Source organism: Poromitra crassiceps, assembly GCF_964638095.1.
Source record: "Poromitra crassiceps genome assembly, chromosome: 8".
In the NCBI taxonomy this organism is placed as follows: domain Eukaryota; kingdom Metazoa; phylum Chordata; class Actinopteri; order Beryciformes; family Melamphaidae; genus Poromitra; species Poromitra crassiceps.
This window is the reverse complement of record NC_139629.1, coordinates 39,715,868-39,734,475: the sequence shown is the minus strand read 5'-3', so window position 1 is coordinate 39,734,475 and position 18,608 is coordinate 39,715,868. Positions and strand designations below refer to the sequence as shown.

Genomic DNA, 18,608 nt, shown 5'->3' with positions numbered 1-18,608 from the left:
GGTTTGTCCTGTTCTAAGGGCTTGTCAGCGCTCGGCGCGGAGCCTCATTGGGCCGATGTTATTATTGCATAAACACGGGAGGTTCACGGCACGTTCACAGGGTTCCTGCTCTCCAGCTGACCCGCGGGCCCGACGCGTTGTTACATTCTGGCCCGAGCCCGATAACCAGAACTGCTGTAGAAACATTCAGCGCCGTGCCGCCGCCACAGCCTCAAACTTTCAGCTTCTCTCTATCGAGATTGATTTGCACATTTGGCTTTGGGATTTGCTCTTAAAAAGTAAAATGGAAAACATCTTTGCCTCCAGCAAAGTCAGAGGCTTTTCAAAGTCAGGAATTTGAATGTGGAATTGGAAATAGTGGAATATATAAAAATGCAGATGAAAAACAGATGTTTGAGCAGCAGGCAGGCAACAAATGACAAATGTCTGACATTATTCCTGCTCCTAGCATATAATGAGCTAGTCCCAGCAGCTGGAGCAGCAGCAGTATATGGTATATTATGGTCAGCTTGGTCTTGAACAAGACTTGCCCTTAGGAGCAACTGTGTCCTGCCCTCCCCCTCCCCCCCCCCCTCCTCCTCCACCCCCTTTCTCTCTGTTTTTTATCAAATTCCTCTTTTTATGCCCCCTTTTTTCCTCCCTTCTTTTTGAAGTCTCCCCCCTTCTTGTAAAAAGCCAAGCTGGTGTTTTTTTCTTCTTCCCCTGCCTGAGCCTGGGGTGTGAGAGAGGGAGGAGGAGGAGGAGGAGGAGGAGGAGGAGGAGGAGGAGGAGGAGGAGGAGGAGGGGGGTGTGAGAGAGGAGAGGGGAGGAGGAGGAGGAGGAGGAGGAGGAGGAGGAGGAGGAGGGGGTGTGAGAGAGGGGAGGAGGAGGAGGAGGAGGAGGGGGTGTGAGAGAGAGGAGGAGGAGGAGGAGGAGGAGGAGGGGGTGTGAGAGAGGGGAGGAGGAGGAGGAGAAGGAGGGCGTGTGAGAGAGGGCAGGAGGAGGAGGAGGAGGAGGAGGAAGAGGAGGCGGAGGTGTGAGAGAGGGGAGGAGGAGGAGGAGGAGGAGGAGGGGGGGGGGTTGTAGGTTAAGTTTAGGCTAGCCCCTCTGTGCTTTCCATTGAAGGTGCTAGGGGGGGGAGGAGGTGGTGGGGGCTGCAGTAGTAAAAGTTAGAATTTTAGAGCCTCCCTGTTTTTTTATTTTATGATTGGCTCTTTTTACGGGCTGGGGGGCTACAGCTGCTGGTGTGAATAGCTGCCCAAGGTGACCCAGTCCCAATAAAGTGGAGGCCAGCCGGGCCGGGGCCTCCAGTCCAGCCATGGGACCGCCTTTATAGGCCGCCTTACGAGCCTGGGCCTCTATTAAAACCTGGCAGGGCTGCACTGAGGAATTTAGGGCCAGGAAACAAGAGAAAAAGAGGGTTTGTGTGTCAGGGGGTGGAGGGGGGGGGGGGGGGGGGGGTGAAGTTTGAGGGGTGACCAAGGGTGAAAGTTGAAAGAAGTGCTGTTGGGTAAAGGGGGGTCAACATGTGTGTCGGGGAGTGTGTGCAGCCTAGCATGTGTGTGTGTGTGTGTGTGTGTGTGTGTGTGTGTGTGTGTGCGGGGTCTTATGTCTCTCATGGGAAGTATGGAATCCATACGTTGCATAGTTTGAGTGTCCAAAGGGGCTTATTTGGGTTGCAGGGTGGAACATAACGACGTGTAATGTAGCGTGGTGCGAGCGTGACTCGAGGTAGCGGCTGTTGACGTCACGGCTGTTGTTCCGATTGCAAGAAGAAGAAGGAAGGCTTTGCGTCATGGCTGCCTGCACGCGCGCGCGTGTGTTTTCTGTATGCCGCAAGATGTCATCATCGGAGCCTTGTCATTGGCTGGAATGAGGAAGAGCCAGCTTCTTCTTCTGGCCTCAGCAGCTCTCTCTCTAACCTGGCCTGATCAGAGGAGCTGTCAATCAATCACAGTCCCCTCACTTATCTCCCTCAAAAAAGCTATTTGTTTTGGCTCTTCTCTCAATCACCCCCCTTCCCCCCCTTTTCACACAAACACTGCTCTCCCCAATTTCCACCTGGGTGCTGCCCCCTTAGGGTGAACATGGGTGGGTGGAAACAAGAGACTGTTGCCTTCTGTTTACATTCATTCTCTCTCTCTCTCTCGCTCTCTCTCTCTCTCTCTCTCTCTCTCTCTCTCTCTCGCTCTCTCTCTCTCTCTCTCTCTCTCTCTCTCGATCTCGATTCAATTCAATTAGCTTTAATGGCGTGAATGTAACAAAGACAATATTGCCAACGCATCAAGTACAGTGATAATGACAAATGAGATCATTCTCTCTCTCTCTCTCTCTCTCTCTCTCTCTCTCTCTCTCTCTCTCTCCCTCTCTCTCTCTCTCTCTCTCTCTCTTTGTCTCCCCATGGAGTAACTGAGTGAGAAAGAATATCTGATCATGTATCTCCGTCCACCTCCAGGCAAAATGTTTACCGACTGAATATGAGCGTTATTTAATATCTCATGCTGGCTTCACAAATCAAAACAAGGCGAGTGGAACAGGAAATGGCTTTTGTCAGCCGTCACTTAAATTTCAGATCGAATTCAAACATGCTTGAATTGCCATGTATTGACAAGTCGACATGTGATTTCTCAGTTGTAGCTGATCACCTCTTCTGTTTTCTGTTCTCTTTCGCTCCATAGCGGTGGAGACCCAGAGCACCAGCTCAGAGGAGATGGTGCCCAGTTCTCCGTCTCCACCTCCCCCACCTCGTGTCTACAAGCCCTGCTTCGTGTGCCAGGACAAGTCATCGGGGTATCACTACGGGGTGAGCTCCTGCGAGGGCTGCAAGGTGAGGAACCTGCCAGGAACCTGCTTTTAGCACAGCCTGCTTCGTCTCAATGCATCACAATACATGCATCCAGAAGATACTGGTTTGCGAGAATGATGAGCTACCTACCTGCCTTTGCATCAGGAGAGAAGAGAGAAAGAGCCTTGAAGGCACTTTTGATAATCTACTGATCTGCTTTCTTGTGTTAAGTGGGTCAGATAGCAGCGCTGCGTGCAGGGGAGGAGCACATGACAATAAATCACCAATAAGGATGGGAACAAAAAAGGCCCAATCATAACAGTGCAAAGCAGATTTAAACAGTTTAATGTCACATCCTTAATTCAATGATTTAAATACAAGGCCTCATAGGGCTGGGCAATACATCAATATTATATTGATATCGTGATAAGAGACAAGATATCGTCTTAGATTTTGGATATGGTAACATGGTGATATGGCATAAGTGTTGTATTTTCCTGGTTTTAAAGGCTGCATTACAGTAAAGGGATGTCATTTTCTGAACTTAGCAGACTGTTCTAGCTGTTCTATTATTTGTCTTTACCCACTTACTGTAGTCATTATATCCACATTACTGGCAATTATTTATCAAAATATTATTTATCATTATATCCACAATTATTTATCGAAAATCACATTGTGTAAATATTTTTGTGAAAGCACCAATAGTCAGGGAAGGAAACCATGCATTTATTTGAATGCACGTGCTTTATCTCACATGGGGCTTTGGCTGAACTTTTAACATTAGTCCACTTCATAGAAAATACAGACATATATATTGTGTATTATATGGTCCATATCTCCCAGCAGCCCTAGCATCATATCTCCTTGTCTCTCTCTCTCTCTCTCTCTCTCTGTCCTTCTCGTCTTGGCTCTGTTGTCCTTGCTGCTCCAGGGTTTCTTCCGCCGCAGCATCCAGAAGAACATGGTGTACACCTGTCACCGAGACAAGAACTGTCAGATCAACAAGGTCACCCGCAACCGCTGCCAGTACTGTCGGCTGCAGAAGTGTTTCGAGGTCGGCATGTCCAAGGAAGGTGAGCACTGCAGGGCTGAGTCCCCCGGGACGCACAGACACACTTCCTACCACTGTGTGTGCAGTGCACATGAGCGGGTGCATAGAGACATGAGTACTCACACACACATGAGCACGCACACAGACCATAGAGACATGAATACTCACACACACATGAACACGCACACAGACCATAGAGACATGAATACTCACACACACATGAACACGCACACAGACCATAGAGACATGAGTACTCACACACACATGAACACGCACACAGACCATAGAGACATGAATACTCACACATACATATCATATTTTAGAGACATGAATACTCACACACACATATCATATTTTAGAGACATGAATACTCACACACACATGAACACGCACACAGACCATAGAGGCATGAATACTCACACACACATGAACACGCACACAGACCATAGAGACATGAATACTCACACACACATGAACACGCATACAGACCATAGAGACATGAATACTCACACACACATATCATATTTTAGAAACATGAATACTCACACACACATATCATATCACACACACATATCATATTTTAGAGACATGAATACTCACACACACATGAACACGCACACAGACCATAGAGACATGAATACTCACACACACATGAACACGCATACAGACCATAGAGACATGAATACTCACACACACATATCATATTTTAGAAACATGAATACTCACACACACATATCATATCACACACACATGAACACGCACACAGACCATAGAGACATGAATACTCACACACACATGAACACGCACACAGACCATAGAGACATGAATACTCACACACACATGAACACGCACACAGACCATAGAGACATGAATACTCACACATACATATCATATTTTAGAGACATGAATACTCACACACACATGAACACGCACACAGACCATAGAGACATGAATACTCACACACACATGAACACACACACAGACCACAGACTGTACAAACAATGGACGTAGTGAGTGTGACGTCATCTTGTTTTGTTGGAGTCAGATGTGATGTATTTGCAGCCATATTTGGGCGAGGGGGGCTTTCCCAGACCCGCAGCGCCACCTGCTATTGGTCCGTGATCAGCTACACGATCACTGGACCAAGCGACCTGTCAATCACGCCCCAAACATTTATTTATTTATTTATTTATACATTCTATTTTGCTCTAAAGGGGGTGGAGTTACAGTATATAGAAGTTCAGCCCCCATACGGTTGTCATGAAAGGTGAAATGAGCTATAGAGATAGTGGGGGTGAATTGGGGTCTGGCTCGCTTTTGGAGCCACCCTCAAGTGGCCATTCGAGGAACTGTAGTTTAGGGTACCGCTGCATTGGCCTCAATGTGACCAAACGAACCTGCCCTTCCTTGGCATAGATGCGCACACGTGCGCCATCATGTCACTCTGCGGATTTCAGGTTTTAGACTCTTATTTTCACAGAATTCCCCAGAGCAATAGCATAATATACCCGGGAACCTTGGAGACATTGGAGGCGTGGAATGAATATTTTCACTCTGGCTCGTGCTCTGGGGCTCAGATGTGATTGGTTTTCCACGTTACACCACCACGGAAATCTGGGTCACATTGTGGGAACTCCAGCACTTCAAAGGAGGATGGATCCACTCGCGCTCGGTCAGAGACTCTGGGGAGCGAAGCAGCACGGAGACTGAAAGCAGATGATGATGAGCCGAGCAGGGTGGTGATTTGGGCGAGGCCGAGCGGGCGGGCCGGGCCAGGCCGGGCCGGGCAGGGCAGGGCACTGTACCAATCATATGACTAATCGCTTTTACGAAATGATTCTGACTTCCTGTTTCACCACAGAACCTCCCCCCTCCGCTCTCCGGGCCAAACACAGACACTGATTTCATTCACAAAGCCACCAGAGCAGAAAATACCATTTTGAGTTTTGACAAAAAGATGATGGCCTAGAGAGGGAATCTGCGCTCTCTGCGGAAATCAAACCACCAATTTGGCGCCCCTGTATAATTTGACGGGGTGTGAGTGGCGGTGTCTCGACCCGGGCGTGCAGAGGCTCATGGGACATGTATGTGGGTGTAATGTTTTGTGTGGGATGTGTGTTAAGACCGGGATCACATTGTGCCTCTGCTATTACTGGATATCCTGAGAGGAAGGAAAGAATGGGAGGAGGAGGAGGAGGAGGGCGAGGAGGGAGCGAGCGAGCGGAGGACTGGCTTATGTGCAGCGGTCAAACTGAAGAGAGAGAGATGGACGCGAAGGAAGAGAACGGGTGATAAGAGAGAGATAGCCGGTGTCGCTATGCCGTGACAGAGGACAGGGTTTGTTCATTTTGTCAAGGGCGACCGCCACCGCTACTGAGTTCTGCTTAATACTACTTACGAGCACAAGATGGCCATGACAACCGTGAACAAGAGACAGAGCATGAGTGCAGGGGATGGTTTTACATGTGATCACAGAGATATGGAACACAAGTCTCAAAAATTGAATAAAGGGTTTTGTGTCAGGTGGTGGTGGCAAAATATTCTCTCTGTACTTCACTCAAACGTGTCATATCCATCTCTGTCCACCTGCTGCCCCCCCCCCCTCTTGTTTTGCCTCTCTTAGCGGTGCGCAATGACAGGAACAAGAAGAAGAAGGACGTGAAGGAGGAGGTGGTGCTTCCAGAGAGCTATGAGCTGAGCGGAGAGCTCGAGGAGCTGGTCAACAAAGTCAGCAAAGCTCACCAAGAAACCTTCCCGTCACTGTGCCAACTGGGCAAATACCACACCGTAAGTCATATACACCTGCTGCATGTCTACCTGTACACACTACCTGTGTTTGAAAAAGCTGGAGGGCTAACTTACTGTATGGATTTTTAAAGTCAATAACATTCCTTTACTTTATATGTGCTGTATTCATGTAATACATATACAAATGTCATTTAGATGGTAATCTGCACGAGAAATAAAGAAAAAGAAAAAAAATCGGTTATAATGATCATCCGCTTATTAGTGATCAATTTGACCCGTCCCAAGCTGATCACTATACGAGGTGTGCACTGTATTATGAAGCAGGTAACTGATGCTATGAGATCATTGATGACCAAACCAAATAGTAACTGATGTCACAGTCAGATCCAGCTACTATGTAAAAGGTGGAAGCTGCAGCTACTTGGGAGAGTTGCCAAGAGCTCTGCTATTGGAATCGGTATCGGCAGATATCCAAATTCAGGGATCGGAATTAGATTGGAACTGAAAAAAAAGTGGATCGGTGCATCTCTACGGCAAACACGGCCAATTGTGCCTGTAGTATGGACGCCTGACCAAGCCGGAGGTAACACGGGGGGCTCGAACCTGCGACCCTCGTGTTTGCTAGGCAGGGAATCTACTGCCGCGCTACCCGGGCGGGCGCCCTCTCGTACTCTTTGTTACGTGTGTGTTTGTGTGTGGCAACTGGCAGCGTTCTCGCTGGTATGCTGACATCCCGGGGCTCCCACGTCGCACGCAAAGACGTAAATTCACCGTAGCTTTTCCCAACAGAGCGCTGGCTTAACTCATTCAGTTCCCCATTAAAGCCATCTGTGTGGCCTCTGCATGATGGATGCTACATGTAAATGGGGGTTTTCCCTTGATTGATGTAATATGTAAATGTGTTGGACACGCTCATCCCCGGTGCAAACAGGGTTACACACACCACCTCTCTTACAACACGCTGATGTGTGTGTGTGTGTGTGCGTGTGTGTGTGTGTGTGTGTGTGTGTGTGTGTGTGTGTGCGTGCGCGCGTGTGCGTGTGTCATTGTACAGAACTCCAGCTCAGACCACCGTGTCCAGTTGGACCTGGGCCTGTGGGACAAGTTCAGTGAGCTCTCCACCAAGTGCATCATCAAGATCGTGGAGTTCGCCAAGCGGCTGCCAGGCTTCACCACCCTCACCATCGCCGACCAGATCACCCTGCTTAAATCGGCCTGTCTGGACATACTGGTGCGGAGACACTGTCTTTCCCCCCCCTCTCTCTCTCTCTCTCTCTCTCTCTCCTTCACTCACTTTGTCGACAGAGCCTGTATCTTAGAAATAGACCGGTGGTTCTCAACATGGCGTCCGGGGACCACCGGGGGTCCGTGGGGAGGTTCCAGGGGGTCTCCAGAAAATTGATGACTTCTTAAACGTCAAGCATTATTTCATTTACAAGAAGTTAACACAATTTGAGAAGGTAGAAGAATAACTGTTTTTGACTGTTATCTCTCAACCTACATCACAAACAGTCATGGAATTCTGGACAAAATCAAATCTCCCAGAATAAAAATAAATAATCTCAGATTTGGGTCAGAGAGACAGAATTTCCTCAAATGGGGGGGGGGGGGTCTGTGGCCATAATGGGGACTAAATGAGTGGTCCTTGATGTGAAAAAGGTTGAGAATCACTGAAATAGACTGGAGCTGCATAACTGTTCATCCTCAGATGAGGGAATACTGGCACCTGGTGGTGGAAAGCAGTAGTGCAGGAGGGTTTGCCCATGACAGTGTTGGGAGTGAAAATAGTTGGCCACAAATAGCATGATGCCATAAGCTGATGCCTGCCTGTTTTTGCAATTGTGAATATTTTGGTGCTGCAGTTTACCTTTGGACACCACCTTATTTTTAGCTCACTGCTTATGGATTTTTTCCACTTCGTGCGGCCCACAGATGCTGAGGATCTGCACGCGCTACACCCCAGAGCAGGACACCATGACCTTCTCAGATGGCCTGACTCTGAACCGGACTCAGATGCACAACGCGGGCTTCGGGCCCCTCACAGACCTGGTGTTTGCCTTCGCCGGCCAGCTTCTCCCCCTGGAGATGGACGACACAGAGACCGGCCTCCTCAGCGCCATCTGCCTCATCTGTGGAGGTACTGCAACCATGAGGGGGCCGAGGCTGGCTCGCACACATGTTGGTTGGAAAGCGGAAGTGGCTTCTATAAACATGTGTTTCTGTGTCAGGAATGACATCATTGCTTTATTGATCAACTGAAAAATACAAGTAAAACACAACATTTATTTGTTTTCATATGCGAGTATGTTTTCAAACATGAAATTAATCATTCTAAATCTTATGTGTAATTCTGTGTTTGGTATAGGACAAATCACAATGTTTGTAAACAAACAGATTGGCTATACATCTGGGTGTATAACTCACACGTGTTGTCCGTTTTAAGCAGGTCAAACCATGCTCGCTTTGAACTCAAACTACTCCTTCATACTTTAAGCCAGAAACTCCATTCAAACTTTAAACGGGTCACCACTTTTATAGCCTGGGTAAACCCAGCCTCCACGTGGCCTCTATGTACTGTCAGTGACGAAACGTACGTTACAGGCATAGTCTGTGACGTCACGTTGAAGGCTGGGTTCATCCAGGCTACCACTTTTAGTACTTCATCACTTGAATTCAGCTTTTGGATCTTTTGTACTTTTTGAGAAATCGCTGTTTTAAGTTTGATACTTTTTTCAACCTTTATAATGGTATCCTATGTAGCCAGCCTTGAGTGCACGATGTCACAATTCACTCTAGCTGACTTTCCAGGCTGCACTTTTTGCTAAATTCACACACATTAAAACTGTGACAGTTCACACACCTTTAACACTACATACATATAATATACAGCAAAACCCTTCAGATAATTCTGCTCTCACTCACAATGTCAAAATACAAGCGATGTGATGTATAGTTTTTGAGATATTAGCACTTGTTTGACACAGCTTTTCGGCTTTACTTCACACTAGTTTCTGTTGCAGCACCACTGACGTTAGACACCCTGGAAGCAAGTTCTTTGTTGTCATGATGTCGCACTGATTCCTCCTATATAATACACGTGTCACTGTGTCCCTCTCTCCAGACCGTATGGATCTGGAGGAGCCCCAGAAGGTGGACAAGCTGCAGGAGCCTCTGCTCGAGGCCCTGAAGATCTACGCCCGCCGCCGGCGCCCCAACAAACCTCACATGTTCCCCCGCATGCTGATGAAGATCACAGACCTCAGGGGCATCAGCACCAAGGGTCAGTATGAAGAGCCCGAGCTTCAAAGAAGTTCTTGTCTCAGAGAAGGGTCCGACCGCCCCCATCGGTTTTAGTGGGACGGAGACACTTCGTATGAGATGAACTTAAAACCACAAATACTCAACACATGGCATCGCCTCGCTGTTTGTGGGGCAGCTGGGTGGGTGTAATGAGCTGGGAGGAGCTGGGATCAAGCCCCACCCCTTTGTCAGCAAACATTCAGACTCTTTGAAGTGTCTATGAGAGAGACACCGAATGCCTGTCAGCTGTTCTATACTGCTTAGAAGTCTGCTAGGATTTTGTTTTGTGTTTTATTACTGGAAGCAAATTACATATACTCGCCATTGTGAGTTGTAGGAAAGTAGGATGGACCTCCTTAATAAAAAGAAGATAATTCCATTATATCCTTTTCATCTAAAGGCTCTTCTCCTAAAACGTCCATGATACATCTCTCCTTGCTTTTACAACCATGAACTACCAAATGTCAGGACTGACTAACCTCAGATATTCCATGTGATATTCCACTGAGTTTGGATTGCCTTCTGGTACTTGGCACCTTATAAATGCAACAAATGACAAATGATGTGTAAACTAGTACATATGATCTTATAGGTTCAATCAATCTCTAACTCTGGCAGGGAAGCTGTTTTACTAACAGGGGTTCTCAATGTGGGGTCCGGGGACCTTGATGGGGTTCCAAGAGGTCCCTAGCAAATTGATGAATTGTTAAACGTTACAAGAAGTTAATCCAATTAGAAAAAGTAAAAGAATGACTGTTTTGAATTTCACCGTTATCTCTTTACCTGCAAAGTTTAGAGATAGTTTTCTCAACAAAATTATGCCTAACAATAAAGAATATTCTCAGATTTGGGTCCAAGCGACACAATCTCATCAAATGGAGGTCCGTAGCTCTAATGGGGACTAAATGAGGGGTCCTTGATGTGAAAGACGTTTTGCTAACATTCTGCCATTACTGTATCATGTGTGTGTGTGTCCAGGCGCAGAGAGAGCCATCACTCTGAAGATGGAGATCCCAGGCCCCATGCCTCCTCTGATCAGGGAGATGCTGGAGAACCCGGAGGCCTTCGAGGACCAGACGGAGAGCAACGACAGCCCGCCGCCCCCTCCCCCACCGCCCCCTCCACCCCCGGCCCCGGTCCTGAAACAAGAGGCCGAGGACGAGGACGACAGCTGGGCCACGGAGGGCGGCAGCGAGCCGTCGCCGGAGGAGGAGGACGAAGACGAGGACGACGAGGCGGGCGACGAGGAGAGGGACCGGGCCTCGGACAGTGACGGGGAGGCCTGGGGGGTCCTGGATGCCATCGACGGGGCGAGGAAAGGCCATGCGGGGAGGGCGCAGTGAGGGGAGCGTCTCGCACACACACCACAACACACACAACCCGATCGGCAGAATAAAATGTAGGCATTGTACGTTTGCGGGATCCACGGAAATTTCCAATATGGACGTGAATTTTGAAACGAAACAGTGAGAGAATATGTTTCTAAAGCGTGGCATTTTACGCCTCCAATCTCAACGCAAATTTGAAACAGAACGGCAGTTAATTTGAAAACCTCACTGCTTTTCCAAGTGTAAATGCAAATAAAATAATTTTGGTTAGCTTAGGCAAGTAAAAGTAGTTGGTTAGGTTCAGGCAACAAAGCAATTTGATTATGATGTTATGGGTTTTAGGGTTTGGGTTGGGCTTAAAACGGAAACGAAAAACACGACGTGCCTCACTTGGGAGTCGAACTGGCGCTCTCTCGCTTGTAAGACCGGGACGCTCCAGGTCTGCCAATCCTACGCCTACTCCCTTAAACGGAAAATATACTCCTGCGTCCGCCTCGACTTGGAGCTTTTCCGGCGGCAGCTAGTCCTATACAGTATACTCAAACGTCAGCTTGACGAGAGGGCGCAGGGGAGTCCCAGCAAAATGAGTAAAATTGTGTGATTTCACTAGGATTTCAATGACTAGAAGTTAGTCCAAGGAGACAATGTAGTGCATATACTTGGTACTAGCTTTCACTCTCTCCTGTTATCTCCCCATCTACATTATATTACACTCCCGCTCGACGCGTCATTTGCGTCGAGTCACATTTTCGAGGAGCTGCTTGCAGGCTCGCCGGCCACGGCGCAACCCTCGGCGCATTCGGCAGTACTATGACGTGTATAACGTTATATACATACTTCACCATGAGGCAGTACTATGACGTGTATAACGTTATATACATACTTCACCATGAGAGGCAGTACTATGACGTGTATAATGTTAATATTCACGTATCTAGAAACGTGATTTTGGTTCAGAAATGTTCATATTGTGCATTTCTGTGGATTCCACAAACGTACAACGCCTACATTTTATTCTGGGGACTGGGCTGGCACATACACAGGTTCACACACACACACACACACACACACACACACACACACACACACACACACACACACACACACACACTTAAACACACATACTGTATACAGACATACAACATGGCTCCCGCTCACTCTCCCACCCCTAAGAAAATGCTGGCCTCCCCCCCTCTCTCTCTCCTTACTGCACATCAGTGCGTCCTCCACAGTGGAGCACCCCCCCCCCTCCTCCTTACTGCACATCAGTGCGTCCTCCACAGTGGAGCACCCCCCCCCCCTCCCCCCTCCTTACTGCACATCAGTGCGTCCTCCACAGTGGAGCACCCCCCCCTCCCCCCTCCTTACTGCACATCAGTGCGTCCTCCACAGTGGAGCACCCCCCCCCCTCACGCCCCCTTACTGCACATCAGTGCGTCTTCCACAGTGGAGCACCCCCCCTCCTTACTGCACATCAGTGCGTCCTCCACAGTGGAGCACCCCCCCCTCCCCCCCCCCTTACTGCACATCAGTGCGTCCTCCACAGTGGAGCACCCCCCCTCCTTACTGCACATCAGTGCGTCCTCCACAGTGGAGCACAGCAGAGCCTTATCTGTACAGACACGTCTAACTCAGGCCATATGGTCCATGACAAGTGACATGCAGAAGAACACACGGAGAGATGAAAGTCGACCAGATGAACTCCTGACACAGCCAAGAGGGAAGCTGCATGACAAAAAGAACTTGATCTCTTTGAGAAAGCGTTTTTTTTTTTTTTTTTTTACTATTGTTGTTTCTATCTAAATAGAGGAACGGCCAAATCAGACACCAGAACTGAACAGTTGATTCCAATGGATTTTACAACAAGCACACTTCTCACAAGAAAACAAGAGTACAGGGCAAAACCAAACCGAGTATGCTAATCTTTTGTTGTTGTTGTTGTTGCTGTTATTGCTTTTGAATATTGTTTTCAGTTTTTTCTTTTCTCGATTTATTTTCAATTTATGAATAAGTCCATACATATCTATATACCATTATATTTTTTGTCTTTATTTGTTATTCTGGTTTTATATATATGAATCCTTTAGATGAGTTTTTTTTTCGTTTGAAGAGCTTTCCTGAGAAGATATTCAGAGGGAAAGAAGGGTAATCAGAACTGGCTGGGTCTCCCCTCAACAGCTTCATATATTTAGCTGGGGGCTTTTCGGGGCACTTTGGCTCACTGTGGATGTCAATGATAATCAACCCAGTAGTAGACTTAATGTTATGTTACAGTGACTCAACCAGTTTGTGTTATCAGGGAATTGGCATTATTCTATTTTGCTCACATTGCAACCAATTATGCTGTCAGCGCGTAAACAAGTATCTTTGTGCCAAAGTTAGCAAAAGTCATCTTTGGAACACGAGTTTGACTACTGGCAGGGACCCCGGCCATAATCTCGTGATCCTCACAGCAGAGCACGCACACACACACACAAGCACATGCACGCACACACGCACACGCACACACACGCACGCACACTCACACACACACACACACACGCACACGCACACGCACACGCACACGCACACGCACAGGCCCGTAGCCAGGGTTTGAGAAATACCGAGGTCATTTTAGTGCGTCGTGGGGGGCCCAGGGGGGGTTGTGCCCCCCCGGATAGAAAGATTTGTCCATTTTAAAGTAAAATGCTTCAATCTGGTGCACTTTGAGAGCAAAATGAAGAGGCTAGATCTATAAAGAACTACATACATCATGTTAGATTAATATCCTCTTTACTGTGCTGTTGCCTTAAAATGATACAAAAAATAAATGTCTCCCCATATGATATAATTTATATTCTGCATACAGGTCACATGGCAGAATACTGCTCAATTAAATACAATGGCCCATCTACACAAACATCACTTACAGGGGAGTTACTTACCCATTCACTTCAATAGAACTGTCCCCAAAGTCTAGCCCCAATCTAGCCTCAATGCAAAATCTGAATGTTGTGAGTATCTCTCTTCCTTCTATAGCACACAGAGAGGAAGCAAATTGTTGCATTTCCGATCAACTGTCGCATTAAAACATCAATGACAGATTAATAGATCTGGGGACCGGGGCTATTTTTCCAATTTTTTTTTTTTTTTGGTGTGGAAAATACCGAGGTCATGACCTCGGTGTCCTCAATGGTAGCTACGGGCCTGCACACGCACACGCACACACACACGCACACGCACACACACACACACACACACACACACACACACACACACACACTCATTTCACTCTACCCTCAGCTGCAACAGATGTGCCAAACTGGCGTCGAGTGCCTGGACAGAGATTGACACTTGGCCATAATATACCGTAATATGTAGCACTTTGGAGATCCTGTATTCAAGTAAGGCACATCTCACCCGCTGAGAGTAGATTTGAGTCTGTCAGCTTCTCTGCAGCATCGGCGCGTCCAACTGACAACAACAACGCCAACAACGCAGTCCATTTACCATTCACCATATTGAATACAATCAAACGTAGAGCACTCCCTGATGATGATGTCAACAAACAAGACAAAACACACAGGCACATTTCCAACATGGACGGCAACATCCACACACACACACACACACACACACACACACACACACACACACACACACACACACACACACACACACACACACACACACACACACACACACACACACACACACACACACACACACACACACACACACACACACACACAGTACCTACACATGCATCAACAGCCAAGATCATCAAAGACATATGCAAGTGGAAAAGCAGGAATCCTTATGGAAGACACCGTGGAATCAGACTCAGGGCTTTTCAGTAAGGACCAAACCATAGCTGCCTGCGGGGGGGCACGCTAGAAACAGGCAATATTTAATATGTGTGTATTCTTGACTCAGTTTGATCAGCTCACCCCCCCCTCTGTGTGTACATAGAAGGTGACAGGTCTGGGGGGCGGGGTTGGGGCGAAGCATCATCACCGCTCCACCACCCCGTGCTGGTGCCTGGCATCCATGCAGCAAAACTGCCTTCTCATCACCCAAAGCCATGATATCATCTTGCCTTCTTCTCGTGTGTGTCCTCTCTTCTTCTCTGTAAAGAAGCCATGGAGGAGGATGTCTTCTCATGTATCGTTTTTTTCGTCTTTATTGCCAAAATGTCTCCGTGTGTATTAACACGCGGTCAGCTGGGAAAGCGCGGGCTGATACACAGCGAGGTTTTTCTGCTGTCTCTATTATGAAGCAATATGAATTTGGTTCTCTCTGCAGCAGCAGCGAGAGGTCTTCTGAGGTCTTCTTCTGAAAATAGGCAGGTCTCCTCATTTTGTGTGCGTGTGTGTGCGCGTGTGTGTGCGTGTGCGTGTGCGTGTGTGTGAATGCTTTAACATGTTTTCAGTCAATGGGTGAATGTCCTCCTCGGTATGGTGCTGACTGTCACACAGAGAGTCTGTGTGATGACCTCATCACTTTGTCTCTCTGCCTGGTCGTCATGATGATGACAATGATGCGAACAGAACATTGAGATTATTTTGTTTTGGTGTTTTTTTTCTCTTCTTCTCTCAACATGGCCAAGGTGTTGTCAACCCTCGGTTCATGTCAACTCTTGTCATACAAAGAAAAGCCATATAAACAGTAAGAGGCACAATAAATTACTTTTGTGAGATTACTGAACACGCTTTACAGATTCATTTGTTGTGGAAAATGTCGGACATGATTATCAATTTCACCGAAATAAGCAACATATTTATACAGTCTTATAACATAAATTTTATATTGTTATTGTGATAGTTATAATCACCAGCCTGCGTCCCATATCCTTTCAAGTGAGGCTGTTTTATTAGCGTTGGGCGGCTGTAATCATGCAATACCATGAAGCAACAATGGAGGGAGCTCTTGTACCATGACTCCACAGTCACTGGCACTGCTGCATGCAGCGGTCTGCAGAGCGGGGTCTGTTGGGTCATGGCAGGCTATGGGTGCAGAGCCTCATCAATCACAGGCCTCCTGCTGAACAAGGACATCAGATAAAGCCAGGTCTGAAGATTAGTTCACTCTGCAATTGCAGGGTTGAGAATAAATCTTAGACTTGCTTTTTCCTGCAGGTTTTTCCTTCATAATACAATTGTTTATAAATTAGCATATGTCTTGTGCACATGCTATAGTTGCTATCAGAGATAAGTCTCATATCAGCCATGTAGGCACCAGACTATGAACATAACCCCCTAATGAAACTGAGCTCCAAATCAGTCAAATATGGACACCATGTGATGGTCTGGAAAAATAGAAAATGACATGTTATTTGAATAGTCACCAAAAATCAAAGGGGTTCTAGATTTCTCCCGTATTACAAAACCCATCGTAACAGGATTATTATATTTTCAGCCTCAGGAACGACCACTTTTACGTCACTTTTTCCTCCAAAAGCATCACTGTCACTGATGAAATCAAGTGTATCCTCCTCACACAGTTTGATCCTGTTAAAGGATTTTCCGTGAAAGCATGGGAACCGTCTTAATAAAGAGCTCCCAATAGTAAACACTTCTTTTCTTCAGTGTACGCATGTGGGATACTAATGCCCCTCACCTTGATTTTATTAATAGATAGAGCGAGAGAGAGAGAAAAAAAATCAGCCGAGAGTAATAAACCAAGATGAGATTCTATCAATTATATGATTTCTTTAATTAACTATCATTAAAGACAGATCAATAACGGCAGACTGGAATTAAAATAAAGCCCATACATTATACACTATTTTACAAGGACCAATCAAATGGCCTCATATATTGAGCTGCTGTAAGGCGTTGCCATGGGAACCCAAGGGAGAGAGAGGGGGTCCGGGTGGGCTTGGGGGGAATTTAAAGGAGCATGGCAGAATATCCATATACTCATCCGTCCACATCATTCATGCTGGACTCATTACTTGATGTGGGATGGCTTACTCATTGGAAATGTAAAAAAAAAAGTGGAAAACGTGCTAAGTAGGGATGCACGATATATCGGCAATCATATCATATCGGCCGATGCTAGTATTATTTTGTTTTAATATAGCTATTATTGGTATCGCCTGATGAGCAAAATAACAGCAATGTTAATATCATTGTCGGCCGAGATTTTCATATTGAGAGGAAACAATGGGGGGGGGGGGAATCTATGATTTATGGGCTTTTGCAAATGTTTTGGAAACAAAGGAACACATTTTTCAAACTCACAGTTTACACATGTTTTTCACTAGGCCTATATACAAAATGTGATTATCATAGAAACTTGTTTTATATACAGATCATATCGACATTGGTAAATGATCAGCCATAACAGCAATATTAATATCGGTTATTGGTATCGGCCGCAATTGTCATATTGGTGCATCCCTAGTGTTAAGTTGGGGCTCTGGGAAAAGGCAGAGTTGTATAAATGAATTAATAAATGGCTAAAATCTTCCTTATCTTCCAATATCCTCAGCAGCCACATGCGGAGCATCAATTATTCACATAAAGAGTCAAGAATCCATAAAAGGTAGGTCATGAGTGCAGCATACCCAAGAAACCCATTTGAATATTGTAATCCGGAGAGAGACGGCACCTTCACATTCACTGAGTTTGCTCTGTGTGAACCTGAACACGGGGGCAAACTGCATGGCTACTACACGCTGCCAGAGAGGAGAGGTAACGGGGCAGCAGCAGAGGTTCTGGTCCCTCTGAGAGCGCTCGGGACGATGAAGCTCAGCGAACACACAAGTGCTCCTGGCAGCAGTTATAGGGAGGAGGAGGAAGGTCCCGGGCCAAGGGGCTGCGATAAACACAGGAGGAATGGTGGAGCGTATATGACCTGATGTGATCAAAACCTGCAGGTTCTGTCTCTATGTGGACCTGGAGCTATGTGAGAGACCCAAACGGGGCGTGTGTCATATGCTGCGTGCTTAGAGAGCAGGGTCATCATGTGAAATACTGTATCACTTACGGGTGGGTTTGGATCAGAGCAGACAAAGGGGACACGTTCGTCATTTCGTTACATTATGCAGTGAATCCGCGGAGAGTTGGGAATCGTTCGAGGGAGGAGAGGACGGGAAGGTGAGGGGGAAGGTGAGAAACGTTTTTTTTTTTTAGGTGCAAAGACCATAAATTTAACACCTTCCTCTGTCTCCGAGAAGAGAGGCATAGGCGGCGGCGGGCGATCTTAAAGAAAGGGTAATGGAGAAAGTGATGAAGGAAGGAGTAAAGGTATCACAGACAAGGCTGTGGGGGAATGGAGGGTGTGCCTGGCAGGGAGAGAGGGAATAAACAAGGCCAGGTAGAGGGAAGGGGTGATTTGGGTTAGGGGGGCGAGGGCTGGTGGGTGGAAGGCAGGCAGGCGTCGGGGGTCATAAAAACGAGGAGATGTGTTCTGGCCTGTGGGTCTTCAT

At 47.0% G+C, this 18,608-nt stretch overlaps 1 protein-coding gene across 1 annotated transcript in view; it reads left to right on the top strand.

Moving 5' to 3' along the window:
• The window catches only part of rarga (retinoic acid receptor gamma a), a gene marked incomplete at its 5' end in the record, with an annotated part of 35,827 nt that extends 23,356 nt beyond the window's left edge, over positions 1-12,471 (top strand). Inside the window, 7 exons of the mRNA XM_083642122.1 lie at positions 2,658-2,806; positions 3,699-3,840; positions 6,442-6,605; positions 7,621-7,797; positions 8,499-8,703; positions 9,688-9,846; positions 10,845-12,471. Of these exons, the coding sequence (XP_083498248.1) occupies positions 2,658-2,806; positions 3,699-3,840; positions 6,442-6,605; positions 7,621-7,797; positions 8,499-8,703; positions 9,688-9,846; positions 10,845-11,209 (1,361 nt within the window). The 3' untranslated portion in view covers positions 11,210-12,471. The remainder of the gene's footprint in view (positions 1-2,657; positions 2,807-3,698; positions 3,841-6,441; positions 6,606-7,620; positions 7,798-8,498; positions 8,704-9,687; positions 9,847-10,844) is intronic.
• Between the last annotated feature and the right edge of the window lie 6,137 nt (positions 12,472-18,608).